The sequence below is a fragment of the Melospiza melodia genome, chromosome 2 (assembly GCF_035770615.1).
Source record: "Melospiza melodia melodia isolate bMelMel2 chromosome 2, bMelMel2.pri, whole genome shotgun sequence".
NCBI lineage: Eukaryota > Metazoa > Chordata > Aves > Passeriformes > Passerellidae > Melospiza > Melospiza melodia.
This window is the reverse complement of record NC_086195.1, coordinates 139,772,014-139,797,848: the sequence shown is the minus strand read 5'-3', so window position 1 is coordinate 139,797,848 and position 25,835 is coordinate 139,772,014. Positions and strand designations below refer to the sequence as shown.

General features: G+C 45.8%; 1 protein-coding gene across 3 annotated transcripts in view; it reads right to left on the bottom strand.

The window, feature by feature from the left end:
• Positions 1 to 25,835, bottom strand: part of MPZL1 (myelin protein zero like 1) — a 39,723-nt gene that overhangs the window by 10,289 nt on the left and 3,599 nt on the right. The window contains exons 3-7 of one of the 3 annotated variants that reach the window (XM_063150182.1): positions 11,116 to 11,276; positions 7,821 to 8,034; positions 3,879 to 4,011; positions 2,255 to 2,328; positions 503 to 608 (exon numbers count right to left, since the gene is read on the bottom strand). In XM_063150182.1, the coding sequence (XP_063006252.1) occupies positions 2,295 to 2,328; positions 3,879 to 4,011; positions 7,821 to 8,034; positions 11,116 to 11,276 (542 nt within the window). In that variant the 3' untranslated portion in view covers positions 503 to 608; positions 2,255 to 2,294. Of the gene's footprint in view, positions 1 to 502; positions 609 to 2,254; positions 2,329 to 3,878; positions 4,012 to 7,820; positions 8,035 to 11,115; positions 11,277 to 25,835 lie in introns of those variants that run through there. The other 2 variants (XM_063150180.1, XM_063150179.1) reach the window with 2 other exon arrangements.

The window sequence follows — 25,835 nt, the reverse complement described above, 5'->3', positions numbered from 1 at the left end:
TCTGTGATTGGTTAATGGCCAATCACAGTCAGCTGGCTCAGACTCTCTGTCCAAGACAACAGCTTTTGTTATCATTCCTTTTTCTATTCTTAGCTAACCTTCTGATGAAATCCTTTCTTCTATTCTTTTAGTATCGCTTTAATATAACATATATCATAAAATAATAAATCAAACCTTCTGAAACAGAGTCAGATCCTCGTCTCTTCCCTCATCCTCAGACCCCTGTGAACACTGTCACACACAACCATAGTTTTTTACAATTTAATATGGGAAGTGCTTAAAACTCCATCTCAGCTAATACAAAGATGCTCCTCTTTGAACTGCACCACGCCTTCTACAGCAGAGCTCAGCAGCCCCAGCTCCCTGCGCGCCCCTTGTGCAGCACACACACTTCCACCAGCAGACAGCCCCTAAAGCACGAATCCCACCCTGCCTGGATGCTCTCCACAGCAGCTGGCCCAGGCTGGGGGAATCCTGCCTGGGGAGCAGCAGGAGCAGTTACCTGGTGTGATCGGGCGGGCACGCTGTTTACCAGGCCCTCTGTGTCGGAGGGCGCCTTCTGCGGAGCTTGCTTAACCGGAGACATCAAGCTCTCAGAGGGACTGCAGCTGACGAGGTGGCAGAGCAGAGTTTGCACGACAATGTTCAAGAGGCACACGAGAAACAAAACAAAAAAGAACAAAACAAAAAGAAAAAAAAAAAAAAGAAAGAAAAAAAGAAACAAAAACAAAAGACGAATGATGGCGAGATGAAATGTGGCAGGTTACGCCAAAGTAAAAAAAATGAACATAATGGACTCTGAAATAAACACACACAATTCTCCATCTCTCCCGAGACATTTCTCTGTCCTTCCTCTGAGCTTCACTGGGAGGAGCAGCTATTAACATAGGACAGCAGCTCCTCCACAACCCCTGGTCCTTAGATACTCTCATTCTACTCAGCCTCTCTAAAATCATGTGTTTTCTTCTCAGTGGTAAACAGCAATTATCTTCTACCTAGAAGCTAAACAATGCCAGTCACTGAGGCAAGTGTTGTACCAGTGCTAGTTAGAGCCAACACTTGCAAGAGCCACCAGCTCTCTCTACACAAGCAAGGTACTTCCTGCCTAACTCTGCATTAGTTCCCTTGCTTTTATAGTTAGGCTGTGAGCCCAGAATAATTCTCCCAGCAGACACCAGTCTGTGGAGCAACTACCTTAAGAGTCACACAGGACATTTATGCTGTGTGCCCTCATATAGCTACTTGAGTATCTAATCAGGCAAATCATGGTTTTCAAACAAAAGAATGGTCTTGTGGTGGGAACCAACACCCCTAAAAGAAGGCTGCTGGTTTTCACCCTCTGATTGCTTCTTTTCATCTGCTTAAAGCAGGACTGAAAAGAAAACAAGCGTGTGATAGAAAAATGAATACCACAGAGCAAATGCCCTTAAAGTTGGTGACTTCTGGGCAATGCAGTGATGGGTCTCTCAGTGCCTTCCTGTACCAAAGCACCCAGCAGAGTTAAGTAGCCTCCTCCTTGGCAACAATCACAGGAGTGCCCTCTGCTACAACCCCCTAACCACTGGGCATCCTTTTTTCTCAGTCTTTGTAGACAGTGTATAAATTGAGTACAGAAACAAACAAGGGCAGTGACATTAAGCAGACCACCTCCTCACAGGGCAAGTATTTTTTACCCTTTGGTAGGTCTTACCATGGCAGATTTAGCTCCTCATACATGCAGCAGTTAGAAATAAGATACCACCCCAGCCATCCTGGCAAGGGGTCGTGACTGTCTCAGAAACAATGCATCCCTTCTGTTACCAAAATTATGTAATCATTAATTGCTTTATTCACAAAACTCCTCAGATCTACACTGTCTAAATGTTATCATTCAGGTTTAAGCAACTAATCTACTTAGATTCCTGCAAGTTTTCCAATATCCAAGCTGTCTGAGCCAGAGGAATGCTTACAGGGATTTTACTTTTATTTTGACACAGAAAGAGCTCTGAATTTCCTATGTTTTAGTGAATGCACTGGCAAATTCACTGCTGGAAGAGATGGAGGGACATCATCTGAGATAAACAACAACTCCACCCCAGTCAGACACGAGACAATGAAACCCAAGCACCCAGTGAAATGCATCATCCCTTTGCCAACAGATTCCAGCACAAATTACAGTGATGTTAGTAGAGAGCTAGCTGGTTAGTCAGCAAAGGAAGGGGAAATGTGTACACACACACAGGTATTAACAGCAACCACCAACTTGATTAGTTACCATGGTGTCTAGTGGGACTGGAAGAGAAGACCCAGCCCTGTTACATTCCCAATCTGGCGTCTATATCAGGATCTCTGTAAGGAGAGGAAGGTAAGCAGGATCCGATCCCAGCACACCAGGGCAGAAAGAAAACAAAACAAAACAAAAAAACACCCAAGTCAGAGCATGAATGGAAACTGTGGCCATGCAGGGGTTCCAGATGCCACGCAGGGCCCCAGCCCACCTCAGTTCAAGGCAGAATGGTTATCTAGGAGTAAGTGCTTCTCTCCACCACCACACACCGGGTTAGCATCATGTGGAAGACAGTCCGTAAGTTTGGAGGGGGTCACAGCACACTTGGTTTCTTTCTACACATCATGCAGAGCTGGCATGGTCAGTGAAAGCAGGATTTAAACCTCAGAGATTACTTTCCCAAGAGAGTAGTTTAATCTGCTACAAGAAATCACAGTGCATCAACTGCTGCTCCAGGCTCAGCACCAAGATGTGTCCTCCAGCAGGAAGACACTGGAGAGCAGGTCAGTGGGAAGCAGGGCAAGCAGGCCACCTCAGGCACACTGCTGGGGCATGACACTGCAGGGTTCTGTCCAGTTCTTAGGGGAAGGACACATGCAGAAAGGGAAAACCAGGCTTTCCACACAACTCTGAGCACACACAGCCACCCTTGCTGTATTTAGCCTTACCATTGGGCAATAGCCAACTCACTTTGTCTAAGCTCTCCAACTGGGAAAAGGACAGGGCAAAGTTTAATTTGGAAATCCCCACAAGCTTATTTTTGGAGTTATTTTCTTTTATCCCACAGGCAACCCAAAGAACCTGCAATAAGCAGGAATATTTGTTGGGCAAAGAACAGAAGAAACTTGTGTGTTTTAGGGTTGTTTCTAAGACTACATACATAATTTTCATTCTTTCTTAGAGAAGCAAATTACCAGCTAATTAGAGAGGAGAAAAAAGGAAGCACCTCCTCCACCAGCAGCAAGTTTCATCACCACAGGACTCTCATCTGCCTTTGTCAGTTCTTGTTGCTTTTTCACATGCCCACTCAAAGAACTGTGCTTCACTTTGGAGTTATTCTCCTAACATTAAAAACCCAGCAGGGATACTAACAGTTAAAAAAAACACAAACAGTGAATGAGAATGGATGCAGAGTGGCTACTCCTTCCTTACTTTCAAGTGTGGTGCTGAAGGAGGTTTTGGCAAGTATTTTGGTCCAGGCTTAGGAGGCAGACATTGGTAACAGAAAAATCCAGTCCTAATCTCAACACACAGCACTCCTTAAAAGTGCATGTGTGGTGCTTTTCCTTTGGAGGGGTAAGGAGAGCTGGAGGGAACAGATCAGAGCTAGAGTGTCTTGGATTAAATGCTCTGAGGGCATGTATCCTTGTGTCTGGGGATCAGCTCCAACACTTAGTGATTTTCAGGTGCAACTCATGGTCAGTAGGTCTCTTCAAGCTCAGTACAGAGGTGACCACTAAATTCAGATGATCACAGTTCCACATGACCATAGCGATCTCTAGCTGTGATTACCAAGGCTTGGCTGAAATAACTCCTACTCCCCTTTAAGCCCTCCCTCTGAGCCTGCTGCTGTTGCACACATCAGCCAGGGGTGAGGAGGGAGATCTCTTACCCAGAGTATCGTTTTTTAGAGTTGTTCTTTCTGATGACAAGACACACGACGATAGAGATGAGCGACGAGAGCCCCGTAACCGTACCGATGGCTATCCCCGCCACCGTGGCAATGGGGAACGCAGGCAGGCTGTCTGCGGAGAGAAGGGAGAAAACATTCAACTCTTCTGCATCCCTGCTCAACACAACTGCAAACCACAAATGCCCCTGACTCTGGGTTCATTTAGAGCAGGAGGCACTAATGTAATACCCAGAAATTACAGCATGCAGCCTGAGTGGCAGTGGCAGCAGGCAGCCAGCAGAGTAACATCAACAGAGCACACACCAGGAGTGTTCTTAGTGTCACCGTCCTTCAGGAGAGAGTTCATGTTGAACCAAAAATTTTTACATGTCAGGGAACACAAGTGACAATGAGGACAACCCTGTCTCATATTGTATCTGAAGGGGAAAAAAAAACAGGTTACAGCCATCTGGCAATTCCCAGCGAGGTCAAGAGGAAGAGGCAGGCACGCTTGAAAGCAGATTGGGACACAGCACATGGCTAACCCACCAGGAGTGCTGAATGCTGGGTGTTCTCCAGGGAGCATGCAGCACACAGCACAGCTCCCACCCAGCATCACCCTTAGCAGTGTTTATACATGACTCTGGTGTCTCCAAACACAGCCCTGTACATCTTTATAGCCTCATTTTTAAACCTTCTTAAGTCAGGATCATTGTACAATACCAGGAAAACATGTAGAAGAACAGTGTTGCTTTACTCACGTTTTCCCTAATATTATTTTGGGGGAGAGTAGGCCAAAAAAGAGCAGCCAGAAACAAAAGCCAATCAGAGAATGAGTACAAAATACCTACAAGTCAAAGAATACACAGACTACCGTTACAAATGAGAAAGTCCTTTCCTTCCCCCCACATCATGTTAACATCTCTGTCCAGAGGGTTTCTTACAAGACTCCATGCTGCTCTAGCTACTTATACCAAAACCAAGTGGATCAGCAAAAACTCCAACAGGTAAAACCTACACCTATAGAGAAAAATCTGTTTCAGACACCTCCATCTAATCATCATAGAATTGTTGAGATGGAAGGGAAGTCTTGAGATTGTCTAGTCCAATCCCCTGCTTAAGTTAAGCAGGGCCAAGTAGCACAGTTTGCTCAATGCTCTGTCCACTTTGGATTTGACAGTCTCCAAGGACAGGAGACTCTTCAGGCAACCTAGCTGTCATGGCTTGACAGTGGCCCTACACCAGGCACCACAAGAGTCACAGGCTCACCCTCCCCTGCCACAGCTGGGCAAAGGAGGGAAAAGGAAAAAAAAGTTAACAAAGGTTTCATGAGTGAGATAAGGACCAGGAGAAGCATTCCAAGGCCAAAACAGGCTCAACTTTAGTTGCAAAGTGAAATGTATTAGTAACAGAATCAGAGAAGGATAATGAGAAGTAAAATAAGCCCTTAAAATACCTTCTCCTCCCCAGCCCCTCCCTCCTTCCCACTCACAGCACAGAGAGACAGCATGGGGGTTTTGGTCAGCCCCTCACCAAGATTTTCTTCCACTGCTCAGGGAGAGTCCTTCTCCTGTGAGGCTGTGGGATCCCTCCCACAGGAGACAGATCTCCATGAGCTTCTCCAGAGCAGCTCACTCTCACAAGCAGCAGCCAAACCACACCTGCTGCAACGTGAATTCCCCCACAGGCAGACTGTCCTCCCAAAACTGCTGTGACATCTCTCTTTCCTTGGGGTACAGTCCTCGAAGGATGGGCTGCTCCAGCCTGCAAGCAGGGCCCTTTCTCTGCACCAGGTCTTCCACTGGATCACAGCCTGCTCCAGGCATCCACCCACTCTGGCATGGGCACCTCCTACAGGGGCTGTGGGTGGATCTCTGCCTCCCCTGAGGATATCCATGGGCTTCAGGGGCACAGCTGCTTCACCAAGGCCTGCAGAGGAATCCTGGCTCTGGCACCTGAGCACATCCTTCCCCTCCTTCTCCACTCACCTTGGTCTCTCCATGTTGTTTCCCCTCATATAACCTCACCTCCTCCTCTTCTCTGTCTACGAGCAAAAAAACCCTGTGACCTTGTTTTGATTTTCTTCTTAAATATGTCACCACAGAGGCATTACCAGCCTCTCATGGGCCCAATTTTGGCCAGCAGCATGTCCATCTTCTGGGCCATCAGCCACTGGCTCTGCTGACACGGTGGGAAGCTTCCAGCAGCTTCTCACAGGAGATATCTTAGTGGTCCCCTGCTATATACAAGCAGGCAGTGCCAAACCAATACACTACCTACCATGTAGGTACTGCAGTGAAAAGCAGCTCAGTTAATTTGGCAATTTTTAAAAATGAGGCCACCATGGAACTTATTAAATGCTTAATGCAAAACCTAAAGCTAACCTATCATCTATCAGCTCATTGAAATGGGCAAAGAATGAATATGGCTTTGAACAGTTTATACCACCAGATGTACAATTCAGAACCATTAGATGCACACACAGTAAAAAACCAATGTGCACAAATGTCATCACGCATTTATTCCAATTGAAAACATTGCTCCAGCTCAGTTCAGGATGAGTTACAACCTACTGCAAGAGCTTGGAAACACATTTTCAGTCATCCTAAAAATGTGAAGAGAACTGTTGCAGCATTTTCTCCAATGGTGAGAAGTGTTTCAAACACAGGGCTCCATTCAGAATCAGATTCTCTTCCAGGTGCCCCACCTATGGAGAAGACAGCATGCAAGTGTGTTGAAAAATATCAGCTGAATTAGTGTACTAAGGTCAGTCTTTAGCTACTTCACCTGGACTAAAATCTGAAAAGGCTTTTCCAAGCCAGCCTGACTTTGCCAAACCAGCAGCTGTTTTACTGCTTCTTCATAGTGACAATCATTATGAGAAAATAAACAGATCCTATCTTATATAGGCCTCAAACTTCCAAGAAACAGAAAGTTCTAAGTGATAGCTGGACCTCCAGAGATCCTGCTCAACCCAAACTGTTCCATGAAGAGAAAAATTAGATAGAGATCTTTCTTACATAAGGACATGGAATGACCTCCTGAGCAGGGGTACACACCTGCTCTAGCAGCAGAATCATTCCAATTAGGACACACAGACAGGTATCTTCCCTAACATATCAAAACTAATGGAATGCTGCATCAGCACTGCCATTTATGAATTCAACATTTATTCTTGCCCTTCCTGAATTATAAATTTGAAATGCAATTACTGTAACAATCATTTCATTGTACAAAACATCACCTTTTGGCTGACCTCAAGTTGAGCAATCAAATGTTTTGGATGATAAAGGCAAATAAAGAGCCAAATTGAGCCACAGAATCTTTGTGCTCTTCAACTGTGACAAATGTTGCCAAATGCTAACCAGAAGCCTTGTGTAACTACAAGTAGCCAGGCTCTGAGGTTTTTAAGAACCACCATGGATTCTTTAAGAACACCTGAGTAAAAGAGACTGAATGCACACTCAACACAAACACCTTTGCATGGAACACAGTAGCATTTCACTTTCTGTATGTTTAGATCAGATGTACAGTTTTGCACTCCATTAAGTATACCAGAAGGGTTTCAAGCAAGCAAGGGTTTTCTCCTTGCTCACCAGACTTCATAAGTCACCCTAACCCTTGAAGCAGCATAATGCAGGAAATATATTCACAGGACTTCAAAATGAGAAAATGTGTTTTCATTAAGCCTTCCACCAGCTTTTCCTAGTAATTGTTTAAACCACAGGAATTAGTGGGCATAGAGGAAAAAGGTATGACATACAATTTTAAAACAGCTAACAGATACTGGCTTCATTATCAGGACCTGGAAGAAGAGAATTAAAAACCAATTGTTCCCTCCAGGCCACTCCCCCACCCCCAATAAAAGTGATTTAGACAAGGAATGGAGGGGGAAAAAAAAACAAGTGATAAGGAAAAAAATCGTATAGGGTGAATGAATACCTTTCTCCACAACTCTAACTCGGATTTCTCCTGGTTTGACAACAATGTCAGGTGGGTTCTTGACATCACAAATGTACGTGCCGTTGTCCCGGAACTGCATGTTTGATATTGTGATAGAAGCATCTTTCTTGTTAAGATCTCCAGCCCAAGTGATCCTGTCTTTAAATGGTATGTCTTTTCCAGGGTATGACTTCCCATTAGAGTAATAGAAAAACTGCAGTCAAGGAAAAGAGGATACAAGAACAACCCAATTAGCAAGTACAGAGCCACTGTGCTTCTCCCACTATTCCAGCACTCTCCCAGAGCCAGCTGTGTTACTAAACCTCAGCCAGTAGCTGAGGTTTTTCTCCTCCTGCCTCACCACTTTCTGTGGTCTACCAAGTCTGCCTTGTTGCCTCTTGATAACATAACCATGTTTGTACCTCAACCACACCAGAACAAGAACCTGCAAGTTTCAGTTTTCTGCTGGTTTTGATTTCTTTTGTGGTTGGATTGGCTGGGGCTTTTTTCTGTTTTGCAGGGGACAGAGTTCTGCAGACAAGGAGGTGGGGGAAAGAAAACAACCTGGTAACCTGATAATAATTACAGGACAGAACACTCCTGGAACACTGCCATCTGTCTTTCAGGCACAGGAAGCTGCCTGCATCCTAGCAGAAAAAGGACACCAAGTTTCCCATCTTGTGTTTTGCTGTGTGTTACTTGCAACTAAAGCACAGCTAAATTAACATGCAATACTCTCCCTTCCTTCCACCCCCTCAGAAAATCCCATGACCAATTTAGAGTATATCTAGCTGTTTTCCAGAAACCTTCAGGTAACTAAATATAACTGTTTCCCAGTTTTTAAGTGACTAAGCTGCACACTGGCTCTGCATTCCCTATACATGACCAAAACCCTTTGAAGAATAAATCTCCTTAGTACAGGCTAAGGAGGAACTGAGTATTTCCTAACCATACCTGCCCAAAATTGGAATTTACAGCAGCAGAAGTGCATAGACTTCTACAGGACAACTCTGCCTTCAAACACATGGGATACCCTAAGAGAGGCATCAAGGCTGCAGGAGAACTGCAAGAGCACATTCTTTCTTAATTGGTGTTCCACAGCACAGCAAGATAAATCTAAAGAGGAATCAAGCTGAATTCCCTTCAGTTCAGTCTCCAGAGAATAATGAAAGAAATTCAGGACAATATTCCAGCTTCCTCTTCCTCCTGCCTTATTTACAAAGCAGTGGCTCTGCCACAGAACAGCCTGCCTACTGCCCCAAATTTCCATTCAAGTCACCTCCTATTCTTTTTCCTGCCCTTGATCTCAGGTTTGCTATTCCAACACCCTCTCTATCAGACCTGCAGTCTGAATATCAGGCCTTATCACTTGGCAGCACAAATCTTGTCCAGATCAGGTATGTGCACATCATGGCCATCTGTCCTACTTGCAGGCAATCTTATTTGCTGTCTACAGATTAACATAAATTCAATGAAGTATTTCATGTGGTGGAAAGCTGGCAAGCACACAGCCAGCTGTCAACATTTTGGAGGGACCCTGCATCAGTCTGCAGCTTTTCCAGCTGGATTGTAACCTTTAACACAGCAGCACTGCATTACCACACCTCTGTGCACAGGGGAAGCCATCCCACTGAAATCTAGAATGCCAAAAGCAGATTCCTCAGCTCTCTAGATGTCCTGACCTGGGGGAGGAGAAATCACAAAGTAAAACATGTCCTGAAACACAAGTTAAGTGCTTCAAGCCATCCTTTGCCTGTGGTGGAGTGAGATGAGACTCTGGAACATGTGGTGAGGGAAGGGGACAAGCAGGAGAAGCTCCCAGTTGAGTCAGCTTCACCACATGGCCACAAGATTGCCAGTGTGATTCTAAAGGGACACAGGACCATCCTTGTAAAGAGAAGCATGGCCTTACCTCAGACATAAGCTGAGCATGAGATTGGTCTTTCAAATTCACATCCACCAAGCTATGCAATGCCATGACTCAGGCTCATAAACAAACATCCCCTCCACACCTCCCCAGACCCTCAAAAGAAACAGGGAATTGACATCAAATTATGCTGGGTCCCTGCAGCTCAAAGAAAATTTGCTTTTCTTTCAGTTGTGCTGATGGCTACATCCAGGTGGAACAGAACTGACTTCAATTCCAAAAACAATGTTATGTGCTGAAGCTGTACTCCTTCAAGTGAGCAGTGATGCAGAAAGGGAAGGGCAGAACAGGATATATGGGGAGCGGAAATGCACCACCAGATGGCTTCTCTTCACCCATCCTGTTCAGCACTGGCAGGAAATCTGCCCTACTTCCCTTACTTCCCCCCAACTCCTGCTTTGCAGTTGGGAAGAGCTCCCTCTTCAAAACTAAATATTTATTTCACTGAGAATTCAGAAGCTTGTCCTTCAGAACTCTACACAAGATGCTCACACACTGGTTTTGACCATCTCTGAGCATTGAAGAGCTCCTAGAGTTTACATGAGCTCATGTCTGTAGCAGAGGGAGGGAGACAAACACAAACAGGCTGAGCAACCTGCTGTCCCCACATCTTCAAAGGTGCCCCAGAGTTCCATGTTCTGCTTCCTCTAAATTCTCATTCACTACAAGGAACAAGAAAGACGCACAAGTGTCTGAGGAAGGAGAGGAAGAAGACAGCTATCAACCTACCAAAGCCATTTCTTTGAAGACTTACATCCAAAGGATATGAGCCCCCTTGGGCCCAATATACAGGAACTGAGCCATGACAAATATTATTTGCCTAAGTTCCTCGCTAGCCTGATTTTTCATTTGTCAAGTAACTATAATATGAGGATATAACTGCTTCCTGATTTGAGCTATTCAATTCTTTTCTGAAACCAGGGAGACTGGTCTTACTTTAAACCCTCTCAAACAGAGGCTATACAGTACACAAGCAAAACAAACAATACACAATGTAGGACTGCAATTACAGAGGTAATTCAAATTCTCTGACTGCTACGTTCAGTCAAATGCAAAAGGATGGAGGATTTACAAGATTCCTAGATGCTCATCTACCTCATACATACAGCTTCCATGCCAACATCCCTCTTCTAAGACTAACAGATAACCAGTATATTCTGTGGCCACTGCCCACTGCAGTCTTGGCAGAGATCTAGCAATATTTTCATACAGCACTATAAAAGCCCCCTAAAATCACAGTGATGGAGATAAGGCACACGAAGGAGGGTCCAATCCATATCTGCTTGCTCCTTAGCACCAACCAGAAGACCAGAGCTCAGCTATGGCAGCCTCCCCTCCCAGGTGTGCTCCCCTCCAGCCATTGCTTACTGAGATACGAGTGGCTGCTCCCTCTGGCTGGAAGCTCCAGGACACAGATGCTGCACTGCTGATCACCTCTACGGACGTGAACGTGCACGGGAGCTTCGCGTCCGTCCCGTTCTCCACAAACATCTCCTCCGGGGTGTTCACCTCTACTGCTGACACTTGCACTGCATGGCAAAGGCAAAGGGAAGAAAGGAGGAGAACAAGACACATCAGTGCTGCTTTGAGAATGAGCAAGTTCACATCACACTGCCTACAGGGGCAGGGGACAAGAGGCATCAGTAACTCCTGCATCGGGTGACTGCGCAGACATTGCATTATACCTGCAATCAAACAAGAACAGAGCAGGCCAAGCACATTCACTTCTCCTTCCTTGTATTATCTGTGACAGGATGTTTGCCACTCACAGATGTTTCCTCTACAACACTTTGTGGAAGTCAATTCTATGGTGCAAGGGATGAGTTTAATGCTTTTTCGTACCAGCTGACAGCAGGCATTGTAATAATTAAGCCTCATCAGAGGAACTAACAGCCTGGCCCAGCTATTACTCAGTTTCCTCTCTGGCACACATCTTGTTTCACATCTCCAGATTTTCCTAGCTGTAGGTAAAACAAAGGCTCACCTCCAGAAAGCTGAGGAGCAAACTTCTCTCACTTACAGCTATGCCTCTACTCCTGCTCTCTGCCACGCTCCCAGGTCTGCGTGTGCAAGGCCTCACAAATAATCTCTGTTATAGTTCAGAAGCATGAGAGTAGTTTAATTTTTTTCTACCTTCTGCACAGTGAAAACAGCAAGCAGACCACAAACATCCCCCAGATTTAAAGTAATCAATGTTGATATTGTGCTTGTACTGGTAGTTTTCCTGATAAGTTATATTCATAATTTGGAAAACATGTTGAAGATATGCTTTATCTCGCACCTTCTAAACTGCCAATGCACTATCCCTATCTAGATTTAAGCAGATACATCTCTACATTCATTCAGATTTAAGTAGAAAAGCAAAGCATGATCTTGTGACATCACAAGAGAATGTCAGTGCTCATGTCACATCCACGTGAAAGCAAAAATCATGTCAGGTCAGTGCAGGTGGGTGCACATATAATGTGTGTTCCTGGTACCTCAAATATAAGTTTTGATTTTTATTAAGCCATGATTTTAAGCACAGAGATGGTAACAGCAATCTACTTCTGTTCATAGGAGTCTGTGTTTCTGGGCTCCAGTACCTTAAATCCCCTTGTCAGAACAGCAGAACAAACAGAACAAACCTTCCTGCTCCATCAGTACCTCAGCTGATTTGCTTCTCAGTTTTGAATAAAGTAGCTCATAGCAGGCACACCAAACAGAAAAATGCAAGTTGAAGACTGTTCAGAAAAAAATAAAGAAAATCCCACCTGTTGTACTTTGGGCCTGATTAGCATAAAAGATTTGATAATCAAGATGCCTTGGCAAGAACAGACAGAGCTTTGAAGACTACCAGAAGATTGAATCAAGACTGGCTGGCAGGAAGATTGAATCAACTTCTGCAAGCAAGAAATGTTGCAAGATGTATAAGTTTATTTATGGGATGACTAACCCAATCATTGTAGTAAAAAATTACTAGCCTTCCTAGATAGCATATAAGCATATGTAGTCCACAATAAATTTGGATTCTGATCACCACTCAGTCCCCTGTCTCTCATTATCACCAATACTCACCTACCTTAGTCCTCAAATCATGAAGTTTGAGTTTTCAGTCAGTGAGAGCTCTGCAGCCCTCAGAAGCTGGACAGCAAACACCTGACAGAATGGGCATGCAAGCAGGGGTGGGAGGAGCACATCACAGTAATTGCAATAACCAAAACCAGAAGAAACCATTCATTAATTCTGCTGCTCAGATCCCACACCGTTCACTTCCAAAATTCACTAACTCTTCTGTCCCATCAGGTTCTCTCTTGATACCTCAAGATTCTCCTCTCATCACTGCTCTCATTTCCAAGAGAAAAAGAACCCCAAAAGGGGTGGGGAGTAGGGATGGTGAATTTTCATCATGAGGTTTTTTCAGAGCTTCCTTTCTCTTGTACATACTCTGACTATGGGCCAAAAAATATTCCCTTGTAAAACAACCACCAAACATTTATTTGGAACATACAAAGACTTCTAGCAATCAAATCAAATGAACTGAGAGCTGCTGTGCTTTATGTATTTTTTCCAGCTAATGGTGTAGAAAAGAAAAATAAAATAAAATCCATTGTAGTAAGTCCAAACCACAGAACAAACCTCTCTTTCAACCATAAAATAAGCAAGATGCCCTCAGTATTCGTGTAGGAAGAAAAGAGTCTGCACAGACACTGTCTGCTTGTACATGGTACAGAGAACTCCTTGCCACACACAGGCAGTGGGTAGCACAGATCTGCCTAATCTAAAGAAGTCACTGTTCTCACTAGAACTGTAGTGAAGCAAAAAAAAAAAAAAAAAAAAAAAAAGAAAGGATTTACTTCTCCCTACTTCATCCCTAGTCTGGGAAGGAAGGAACTATGTAATCCTGCACAGAAATTTCTATCAAGTTATCAAGTTTAATTTTCATCTGTCCTATTGCTGGCTCAATTCAATGTTCTTCTTTGCTGATTTCTCCCCTCTGCCTCTTTCACGGCTTCAAAAATTGTTTTCCTGCTTCTGCTGCCTTACAGCATGAGACACAGGCTCCTTAAATCATAACCTGACTATTTGGCAGAGACACCACAAGATTTACCAGTTGTTCACCCTCAGCCCTCTGATCACATACTTTTACTGATATGGTGGCTGTTCCCACTGCCTTGAACTCTTTGGCCTCCTCCGTCATAATAAAATCCACATGGATCATCTCCAGCTCTAGCTCTTTTCCTCCTCTTTCCACATTTCCCAGGATTACATCCACCTTCCAGCTCCTACACCCATATGAATATTCCAGTTGGAGAAAGTTGAATTTTGAGTCATATTTCAGTCACACTTAGCTACTGCTCAATTCCTCAAGCTTACTCAGCCTTAGTTCCTCTCAAGAGGAAAAAATGATCACAGGAAACTGTCTGAGAGAGAAGAGTGCTTTAGGAAGGGAAGGTCAGCAAGGTACACAGGGCAAAAATAAATATTTGCTCTTCTCCCATGCATCCTCCTTGATCCCATCATCCTGTCCAACTGCCCACAGCTCCAGTATTTCCTTCTGAACATCTCATTTAGCCTTTAGCTGCTTTTATTCTTTTCAGCAGAAAAATGGTTCTCATTTTCTCACCTATCATCAAAATAATTTGGAAAAAACCACTCTGTGCCTCTTCAGCCATTTCTTTTAAATCTCTAGTGTTGTTCAAGCAGTTTTACTCCAAGTATAATAACTTTCTCCAGCTCCCTTTTCAACCCCCACACTGCAATTAAAACTTTCCATCCACATCTTCCTTTCCAGACAATCCTCCTGCTCTTGAAATAGGATAAGACACTCACATTCTTACTAACTTAATGATATTTTCTTATTTTTCCATCACATATCTTCATTCTTCACCAATGCTCTCTCTACTCTCAGGTCTCTCTTTCCTCAGTATCTTGCCTCAGAGATCTCATCTGCACAAGTTCAAGCTCCCATCCCTGCACTGACTGCTCAGATCTGTGTCTCTGCTCAGGATCTGTCTCCTTTTGCTCTAAGAACAGCCTCAGTCTGACATCTCTGTCAATGCTAAGTTGTCAGCTCACACTAAATGGGACTAAAGCAGAGCTCAGAGCCCTCCACAACTGCTTTTACCACAACAGACCTGCCATGTGTCTCTCCAATTCAACACCTGTGCAGCACCTCTGACTTTGAACTCTTCCCAGCTCAAGGCAGAGTCTGACAGAGTTTCCAGTCACCTGTTCAGCTGACACCAGACTAAAACCTCCAGTTTGTACCTTGGCCTTCATTATTGTGATGTCCTTTTTGCTCTGGACAGATGGACAGTTATTGGTCATGATGAGAAAGACTGACTGGTGATCAAAATCCAAATTTATTGTGGACTACATATGCTTATATACTATGCTAGAAAGGCTAGTAATGATTTACTACAATGATTGGCTTGATCATCACATAAACAAACTTATACATTTTGCAACATCTCTTGCTTGCAGAAGTTGATTCAATCTTCTTTCCTGTCAGCCAGTCTTGATTCAGCCTTCAAAGCTCTGTTCTTGCCAAGGCATCCTGATTATCAGATCTCTTATGGTAATCAGATCCAAAATGCTCTGCCTTGGGTGCCCCAACAGACAGTGACAGAGCAGTGAGTGCTGCAGCTCCTGGTAACCAAGCTGCTCCAAGGGTGACATCACACATGCAAGATCTCTGCTAGTGGGAATGACACCAAGCACACATCCCTGTTTCAGTAGGAACAGACTCTTGTCCCAAACCACATTACAGTATTGGTCTCATCCAAAACTTTTCAAAGCCAAACTGTGGCACCTCCTCCTAAACGCTGTCCCTCAGGCTTGGGAGGATCTGCTCAAAACCTGCAAAATCCTTTCACTTCCTTTGAGCCCTCCAAAGCAAGTGGTAACTGCATCTGTATGAATCCAACAGTGCCTAAGCTGCCAGTGCTTGGAGATCAACACCTTTTAAAACTGAACTCATCTTGTCCTACTTTTACTTGTACTCCCTGGTTGCTAGCCCTTGCCTCCGTGATTTTTTTTTTTTTGGTAATATTTTGGGCAAGAATTGTTTTTATTCTACATTTTTTTTTAGAAATATGGTTGACCATTTGGTTTGGTAGCATATCACAAAGAAATTCTTCTGTGCACCAAAGTTTTACACTAATTTACAGGTAGATAATTAAAACTTCTTTGCAGACCACTGTTTCTACTGAGATCGTGGATCTAATGAAAACATTCTTTTAATTAATACTGTGAACACACCAAAATAAACTCAATTCCCCTGCATTCAACTCAATTTGATCACTAAGAGACCTAACAAACCAAGAACACAAACAGCTAACCCTGTAATCACAGGCATGTTATTTCCATCAGCACAAACACAGCCCACATGGAAACTCTCCTCACACTGCTAAATACAGGATGCTTATGGCTGCTACCATTCCCATCCTACTCCAGCAAGAGTGTTACTCCCCTCTTTTTGAAATGGCCAATCATCAGTTTATTAATTAATACAAGCAACTTGCTTTGTTTATCTTAAAGGCACCTGGTAGTACAGCCATGTATACAATTTATAAATGAAGTCGCTTATGGAGGCAAGGTCTTGACAACAGGACAGAAAATTCAGGGTTTCATTATCTTCACTCCGGTCTCCCCAGCAGCCCAGAAGTTTCATCAGAAAAGAGAATGTGGTTTTTTCTAATAACTGAGGGCCTAAAGTCACAAAAACAGTACACACTTGAGAATCGGTGCTTTCATTAACAAATACTCTTACTCAATATCAAGTGTCTTGTGAAACACCTCCTGTTGACAGCCTTCTCAGCTAGGGTTGCATGGCATTTAGTCCTTTCCCCCACAAAGCAGCTGCCCTGTACAGTCAGCACGAAAGAACAGCAGCCAGACCCCTACAAAACACCCCAGAAAGCCAGAACAAAATACAGCCCCCGACTGCAACCACAGGCACTTATGTCCCCCCAGACCATTTCTTCACTGTGGATAAAACACCTGGTGGAGAAGCCTTGGCTTTCCTGCCTTGGTACACATGCCAAAATTGTTCCTGTGAAACTGCACAAGATCTGTTAAAGCACCCAGATGCTGGATAGAATTTCCACACAAAGAGTTCCTTCACATCATTTAGCCTTGACAGAAAAGCAGAACCCATGCCTTCCACCCAGGAGCAAACCATGGTGTACTTGACAAGGACAACAACACACAGGTATTGAGAGGCCACATGTGTCCAGCCCCTCCTCATGGAGATTGTCCCTGCAGCCCCCTGTCACCACAACCTCCATGTCTGCACTCCCTACATTTACACAGGACACAAAGGAAAACAGCTACAGAAACCGTGACTAGACAGAGTCACACCAACCAAATCTGACATCTAAGTTTCAAAGCAACAAAAACTAAATTCCATTGCCTCGAAGGAGGACAGAAGAGTTAAATTTCACTCTCAAATGCCAATTCACCAGAACAGCTTTTAGCTGCTGCCACAGCATCTTCCCAGGTTGCCAACCTTCTCAAGTAACCCAGGCTGCTGGAGGAAAGAGAGCTTCCTGTCTCCAGTAACACATTCCTGCAGCTCCAGGAACCAGAAAGCACAGCTGTGACACCCAGCCCATGAACACCTACCACCTCCTGTCACCATGCTCCTGGAAACCTCCATCCCCCAAGCAGAGACAAGCATCTGCTAAAGAAACATTCACTTTCTCCTGGCCTCTTTGCACATGCAGCAAAGCACTGCCTGACTCAACAATGAGGGAAAAAATAGCATCTTGTCACCCCAAGTGAAAGGAAAGCAGTTTCACTGAGAAGTCTTGAGCAGGCTGTGGCTAAGCTGTCAAAGCAGACAATAACATCTATGTATCTCAGCCCTCCATACCTCCATGCACCTACTCTGAGAGGACTTAAATCTCCAGAGCCACCAAACTTTGGTACTTCCTTCTCCTCCCACACCTCAGGGTCAGCTCTTGGCGTGTTCTCCTCCATATGACGCAGAGCTGCTCATTGTTCTGCCAGGGAGAGGCAAAAAAAACTGCTGAGATTTACCTTCAAAGCCCATGCTTGAACCAGAGATTAGAACAATGAGAAACAGCAAAAATTGCCTGAGCTCCCTTGCCAGGCAACAGATTTCTTGTTCAGTCCTGAGGAAATAATTTCACTGCTACATCACTCTCTCAACTCTCTCATCTCATAAAGCAGAGATGCTTGTAAAGGTGCTCAGAACCATGAACAAGCAGTGTAGCTGCACAGCTCCATGCTCCTATTACAGCACCACTCACATGTCAGGTTTGGGCAGATACTCAGTCTCCAGGCAAGTAACTTCTGGTTCCTTCCAGTGCTTTTCCCTGGGGATCACACAGCAACACTTCCCTGCCTGTGCTGCAGGCTGGGACACCAACCAGCAGCTCAGGTACTTTCCAAACCACACACTGCACTTTTCTGCTCAACAGCCCTGAAGTGGTTTTCCTTCCATGCCCAAGTAAGTTTACAAGAGCTCAAATGCAAGTAAACAGTTCTTGTTGACAAAGCCAAACCAAAAGAGTGGAGAACCCAAAGGGGGCAAGTTAAGTAAAGCTGTTCAAAGTGCAAAGGGTACCTGGAACAGCTGATGGCAGCTCTTCTACCTCTAAGCCTGCAAAACCAACAGAGCCACTTAAAAACATAGCACATTATTTTCTGGACACAAGTAAGATGTCAGAAAATAGGAACACAGATTACAGAAAGCCAGAAAAGACAGAAAAGTCTCCTTGAAATACACCAGATTTTTCCCCACAAATAGGGAATGAAGCTTACTTAGCTAAAGATCTGAGAGGAACTGGGTAAACATCTCAACACATGGCAGAGAGAATAAAAAAAGCATCCCACCACCACAAGCATTTCCTAAAATTGCTATAGCAATCCACTAAAACTGTCACAACTACTAAGAAAATGAGAGTATTAAGGATCAGAAGTTGTAGACTAAAAAACCACAACCAAACAACAGCAAAACCCAAATCCATGGATGGACAGTAGAGACTGACATATTGCTGGCTTGGACAAAAGCTTCCCTGCAGGCTTTTTTCTTTTTTGGGTTATTAATACCATCTCAAGTGAAATTATGTGAAAAACACCAGTCATGTTGCCAACTGCTGATGGCATGCAGCATCTTTTCCACAAAATCCATCATTAGCAGCATGGGAACTACCAATTTCCAAAACAAAGCAGGCAGTGGATACACAAGGGATGTGGATACACTGTATGTTCATGGGGACACACAGTGCAAAGCCTACATATCAGACATAGGGAGCTGCCCTTTTCCTGACCCTTTTACAGTAACCAATTCACAAAGCTGCAACCAGCTCAGTCTATACACAGCAAGAAACATCTGCAAAAGCTGCACTTTGCACCATCCAAGGTATCATTAGCATTCCATGAGCATTCACTCCCACCTGCCATCATTCCTGAACCAGAATCATGCCCATCTCTTGCCAAGTGAGCACAATTTTTTTTCCTGTATACAGAGAGAGACTCAATTAAAACCTCTTAAATAAAATGCTACCATTTAACTGAGCAGTAAGAAAAATGAAATTACATCACTGAAGTGCTCACCCTCCTCAGCTGACAGAGTATTCATGCAGCCAATCTGTTCTGGTGTGACTAGAGCTTACTTCAGCAGTTCAAGCCAATCCAAAGCCCTTGGAGGACCAGATTCCTTACTGATCCATGGACTGCTGAACATCTGCAGCCAGCTCTGGCACCAAGCCTGCAGCAATCTCACACTTACTTGCTACTGAACTGCTGAGCAAACTCATAACCAGCTATAACCTGCAGCAGCACAACCACAAAACCAGAAGGAAAAGCCCATGCTAAATATTTCAAAGCATTGTTCCACAAGAATTTGTCAGTGGTGGTGCCAATTTAAATAGCTCACAAGCACAGTCAGAATGAGATGAATCTGATCAGGAACTCATCTGTGTTCAAAACAGCCCTTTCACCATTGTTTTCTCTCAAACCAGACCAACACCCTAGCCCAGTCCACTGTACACTCTTTTGTACAACTGAGGAGGGTTAGGAAGCACCAAGTAGGAGCCTATTCAGCTGGTTTTCCCCAGGAACATTTCCTTTGTGAAGAATTTATGGCCCTCCTCATAGCACACTACATCACTTTCCCAGTTTACACGTGTGGTGATTTCTACAGCCATCTCCTGGATTGGAGCAGTGCCTTCCACCCTGCCAGACCTTGATCTGAACACCTCCAGACACAGACACCAGTCAGATTTCAAAACTCCTGCTGCACATGCAGCTTTATGGAATTTACTGCCAAGTGGGTTGTTCACCACCTTTCACTTGCCCACATTACAAAAACAAGTTACTGAATAACAGGTGGCTTGCAGCCAACAGTAAATGCCTCCAGCAATGGCCATTTCACCCTCCTGGAGATGACCTGCCCTGATTTACCTCCACCTCCTGAACTGAAAGCACCACCAAGCACTGGCAACTGCTACACTGCCCAGAGTTTAACCCTCCCTTAAGGATCAGGATCTCCATCTGCTCTGAAACACAACAGGTAGGGTACAACCAGTGTTTCCAGGCAAGCTCCCTTCATGCCCCTTAACACCAGTATGTAAAGCATCAGTAGATGTACCACAAAGCATCTTTCTCTGCAGGGCTGGAGGAAAGGGAGCTCACAAGAACAACCACAGCTTTCCAGCTCTCCTCATGCACTTTAAGCCAAAATCCAGCAGCAGCACCAAGTGGAAAGTGCCAACTCAACAGATCCATAAAAATGCAGGAGCTGAGGCACAGCAGCCAAAGGGAACAATGTTCAAGGACTGTGGGCTAACCCCAGCAGGCAGCTCAGCCCTGCACAGCCCCTCACTCACACCCCCAGCCAGACCAGGGAGGGAACTGGAAGTGTGAAAGTGAAAAACTTGAGGGCTGAGATAAAAACTGTAACAGGGAAAGAACAAGCCATCACCCATCAGCTTCCAGCAGCAGGCAGGTGGTCACCACCTCCAGGAAAGAAGGGCTCTGTCAGGCACAACAGTGACTGGGAAGACAAATGCTGTAATTCCAAACAGCCCCTTCCTCCTTCTCCCAGCTTTAATTGCTGACCATGACTGCTGTGGTGCCCCCCAGCCCATCTGCTGGCAGGGAGGGGTGACAAACAAAAGAGGCCTTGGGGTGTGCAAGCCAATGCAAAACAAGCAACCAATGCAAAACATTGTTATGGAGGCTCTTTTCACCAGATGTCCAAAACTTAGCACCATCCAAAATTAATTCTGTCCCAGATTAGTACCAATACATTTATTTGATATAAACATTTTCCATTAAAAAAAAAAAAAAAAAGCTTATTCGGGACAAGTAACAGAACAGCCCTTTAAAGATAAAAGAGATTGTGAGGCAAAAACTTTCTTTCAACCTGCTCAGCAAAAAGTACTGGTGTTTATCCTGCCTTAGGATGCATTGCCACATCATCTGTGCTGTGGGTACTGCTTACTGTTAAACCCTAATCTGAGTGAACACTTGCTTTTCCACATGACTGCTGTTGGAGATAACAGTGAATCACTGCAGTTAGAGCTCCCCAAGTCCCTTTGCTGGCAATAAAGCCAGTTCAAAACTTCTGGTCCTCTCCTGGCACAGCCTTCTCTCACACAAGACATCCACATCCTCTCCATGGTGCTAATCACTTCTTGTGGGGTGCCACTAACCCAGACCACTGAAATAATACAGACAAACAAACCACACACAACAAAACAAAACAGAAAACAAAAGGATAGATGCCATAAGGATGTTAATGTTTTCACACACAGAGCTTCCAGCTTTCTGATGTATTCCTAGGATATCCTGAGTTAGCATTCAATAGTTCAAAAATGTATTTTCTTGCATACCAGGCTGTTTATTTTGTTATCTACATGCAGGTATATTAATGTATGCCATACATGATGAAACCACATCACAGCACACTTGGAGAACTCCCACTACAGGGGCTAATAAGAAGTTCTGGATAGATGACCTGATGATGATCTATAGGTCACTTCTCCAGAACAACAGTAAGCCTTTAGAAACTACTCAGACTAAAATCTTTCGAGACAAACAGCACAGGACAACAACAGGTTTCATTTTTTTGGTCTTCCATCTCAAGTCTGTATGGGACACAGGATATCCAGCACTAGTCAGGACAAGATGGGTCCACAGACAGGCAGTGGAATTGCTGTTTCATACAATTCATTCTAATTAATTGCATTAAACAAGCAACACAGCTATGCTATTAGTTCCACAATTAATTGTCAGAGCCAGTCTGCTGGGTAGCTGGGGCCAAGGAGCATCTGTCTATCTTACCTCATTTTATCACCCAAACATTAAGGTACAGACTTTTCAACATATTCAAGAACTTTTTGCTGCTGCTGCTGCCAGCAAGGTGAGCTGAGAGTTTCTGCAGCTTTTGCCTTTGCAGAACCCACTGAGCAGAGCAGGCAAGGCACTTTTCCCACCTGCAGCATCAGTGGGCTGAGCTTAAAAGGACTAACAGCTTCTGACGGGGGTGACTACAGGAACTCTGCCTGAAGCTGGCACAGGCACCAAGTGAGCATTGCAACCCTGACTTACACTGTTATTTTCAGGAAACATTTCAAGCAGCAACTGAAATGAGCTCCAAGCAGTAACAGGCACTTGAGCTGTTTAACATCTCAATGCTCTGCTTGTTACTGACCCGTGTGGATGTGCCCACGTGCACTTGTATGAGTGTGTATAAAAGGGGTGGTAGGAGAAAATTAATTTCAAAAATGATCAAGCTTTGTTGGTATCAAAAAGAATCATAAAAATATCATAATTATTCTTTCCAGTAATATCTAGACATTTTTTGAGACTCTCAGGAGTAATGAGGCACCACCCTCAAGTCAGACACAGGCAGGATACCACTTTAGGTCATAATTACATGGCTTACAAATGCACAATTGCAAAATACTCCATTTTCTTGATACTCTTGGCTGTTTGCTCCAGGCTCACTCATGCACAGAAGAGATTATACCTAGATTAACAACTTATGCTACAAAATGTCCCCAGAATCACAGACAGCACATCTGACAATGATCCTTCACTCTTGAAGGATTGGGGTTTTCAGATGACTGAGCATAAAGAAGCAAGATCAACTCCTAACCCACACATGCAGGGGCACACATGAAAATAATCCTACAGCTGTGTTAGCTGTGCCTAGCTGTGAAGCAAGCAGGCTTGGCAGAGCAGGCTGTGGTGTTTAATGGGGCCTGCAGAGCAGAGCACCCTGAGCAGTATTCCTGTCTCACTGCAGGCTCCTGGCCACAGGAGCAGATGAAGAGGGAGCACAGCAGCCACGTGTGCAGCATATCACACACCACACCCGAGCCAGGGAGCAGCACAGCCCTCTGCAAACACCACTCCTGGCCCTGCCAAAAAGGCAGGTCTTGATCTCTGAACCTCTCACGAGGGGAAAATCCAGCATGAGGAAAGGGAATGGGAAGAGGGCCCTTGAAAAAACATCAGGGGCCTGAATGACACAGGCAAGAAGAAATGCACAGCACTGGTTACCCAGGACTCCTTAGCACCCCAAACTCAGAGGAAGGTCATCTTTTCCTTCCATCACCAAACTCCTCTGGGAATGCATAAGAGGTGAAGAGCCTGCACTCTGATCACTTATTCCCATGTAAAGATGTAAACCTTGTTTTCCACAGCAGACAGGAGGAGTAAGGATGTGCAAGGAGGGAAGAAGCCAACACAGCACTAAATTCAGACCTTCTACAATAATCTAATACTCCCATCTACCCACAGCATTACTGTTGCTGTACCTTTTGTTGTGGTCAGGGGAAAATATGCTTCCTTCTCCTCTTGCCTCCATACATATTGCCAAAGATCTCAGTTTTACTGTAATATATGCATATTTCACATCTACCTACTTAATCCTGAATGATAAGTCTGTCTGAAGATACACAGGAAGCCTTAGCAATCTCTACCTCTTTATTGCAAAATGCACTCATCTTAAACAAATGCAAACAATGCCCTTTGGGAATAGATTTAGGAAGAGGAATAAGAATAGGGATTAGATATCAGGAGGAAGTTCTTTGCTGTAAGGGCAGGGAAGCACTGGAACAGGCTGACCAGGGAGCTTCTGGATGCTCCATCCCTGCAAGTGTTCAGGGTTAGGCTGGATGGGGCTCTGAGCAAGCTGGTCTAGTAGACAATGTCCCTGCCCATGGCAATGAGATTGGAGCAAGATTATCTTCAAGATTTGTTCCAACCCAAACCATTCTAAAATTCTATGAAATAAATTTTAAGCTCCTTACTAAGCACAGTTTCTTAATAAACCTCTTTCCAGACAGACTTATGGTTTTACACAGTTTTCTGGACAAATGAACTGAGGAGGCATCAGGTTTCTTAATGTCTCCTACTGAGGTACTTCACAAAGTTCTATCCACTAAGAAAGTGCTGCCAACCCAAAATATCCATCATTGGATATATATCCATCATTTGGGGCATATAATACTGGATATTCCCTCACTGTCCATGCCCAGCATGCACACACGGTGTGCTAGCATAGGAAATGCATGTAACTTGTCGAGTCCAAGTGATGCATGGAACCCTTTGAGAACATAAGCCCCAGAGGAATGAAGCATCACTCTTGCAATTCCTACTGCTCCACAGCCTTGTACTCACTGGAAATATTCCAGAACCATCTGGATGCAGTCCTGTGCCATGTGCTCCGAGATGACCCTGCCCGAGCAGGGAGGCTGGACCAGATGACCCCACTGTGCTCCCTTCCAACCCGACCCGTTCAGCGATTCTGCACTTTCCACCTCTACGAGTCATGAGCGCATCACCCGACTGACACAATCCCCCTCCACCCAAATTCCTCACCGCTGACCGAACCAAGCCATTCACCACAAGGCCAGCGTCCCCATGGCTCGGTCACGCCGTGGCTCTCGCAGCAAACGCCACCCGCGTCCCCGGGGAAGGACCCACGGCGGCGCCCGCTCCCGGCCGGGCTCCATCATCTCGGGGATCCTTCCCAAGCTCATGGAGTCTGTGGAGCTGACACGGGGCCGCCGCGCATCACTGCCCCGGCACCGCGGCACCGCTGCCCTGCCCACGCCGACCCTTCCCCGGTGAGGACGAGAGTCCTCGGCCGCCGCCAGCCCGGCTCCGAACCGGGTGGGCAGCGAGCGGCAGAGCCGAGCCGTGCCCTGCCCGCGGAACCGCCCTCGGCCCCGGCAGCGGCGCTGAAGGACGAAGCGGCGGCCGGCCCTCCCTCGGTCCCTGACTCACCGGCGGTGAGGGCGGCGGCGGCGATCAGCAGCCACGCCGCGCAGGGCCGCCCCGCGCTGCCTCCGCCCGCCGCCATCTTCCAGCCGCCGCCGCCTCCCCGCGGCGCCCTCATTGTCCGCCCCCGGCCCTGGGGCCCGCCCCCCGCCCCCTGCCCCGCCCGCCCATTGGCCGCTGCTGCCGTCAATCACACACACCCCCCGCGCCGCGCTCGCACCGCCCGCGCCCTGCCCCGCTGCTCTAAGATGATTGGACAAGCGAGCCATCAGTCAAGCCCAGATGACCTATGGACGCAGGGAACGCGCTGTCCCGCCCCCCAGCCGGGCGCGCCGCTGGCGCCCCCCCGCGGCCGGCCGGCGGTGCTGCGGAGGGCGCGGGCGCTGCGGGGCCGCTCCCGCCGGCGCATCCCGGGGGACACAGAAACGCTGGATCACAGGATCGCCGGGTCAGCGAGGCTGGGAAAGACCTGTGAGAGCATCCAGCCCAACCTAGGACCCAACGCCACCATAGCAACTTCACCACGGCACTGACTGCCACGTCCCGCCTTTCCTTAAGCACCTCTCCGGCACCTCCCTGGGTGGCCCATTCCAATGTCTCATCACCCTGTCTGTGAAGAAATTCCTCCAAATGTCCAACCTGAACCTCCCCTGGTGCAGCTTGAGGCCCTGCCCTCCTTGTCCTGTGGCTGAAAAGGCCAAACCCCACCTGGCCCCTTTCAGATGGTTGTAGAGGGTAATAAGGTCATTCCTGAGCCTGCTTTTCTCCAGGCTGAACATCCCCTCAGCCGCTCCTCACGGGGCTGCCCCGAGCCTGGCGCTGCCCAACACTCACCCTGC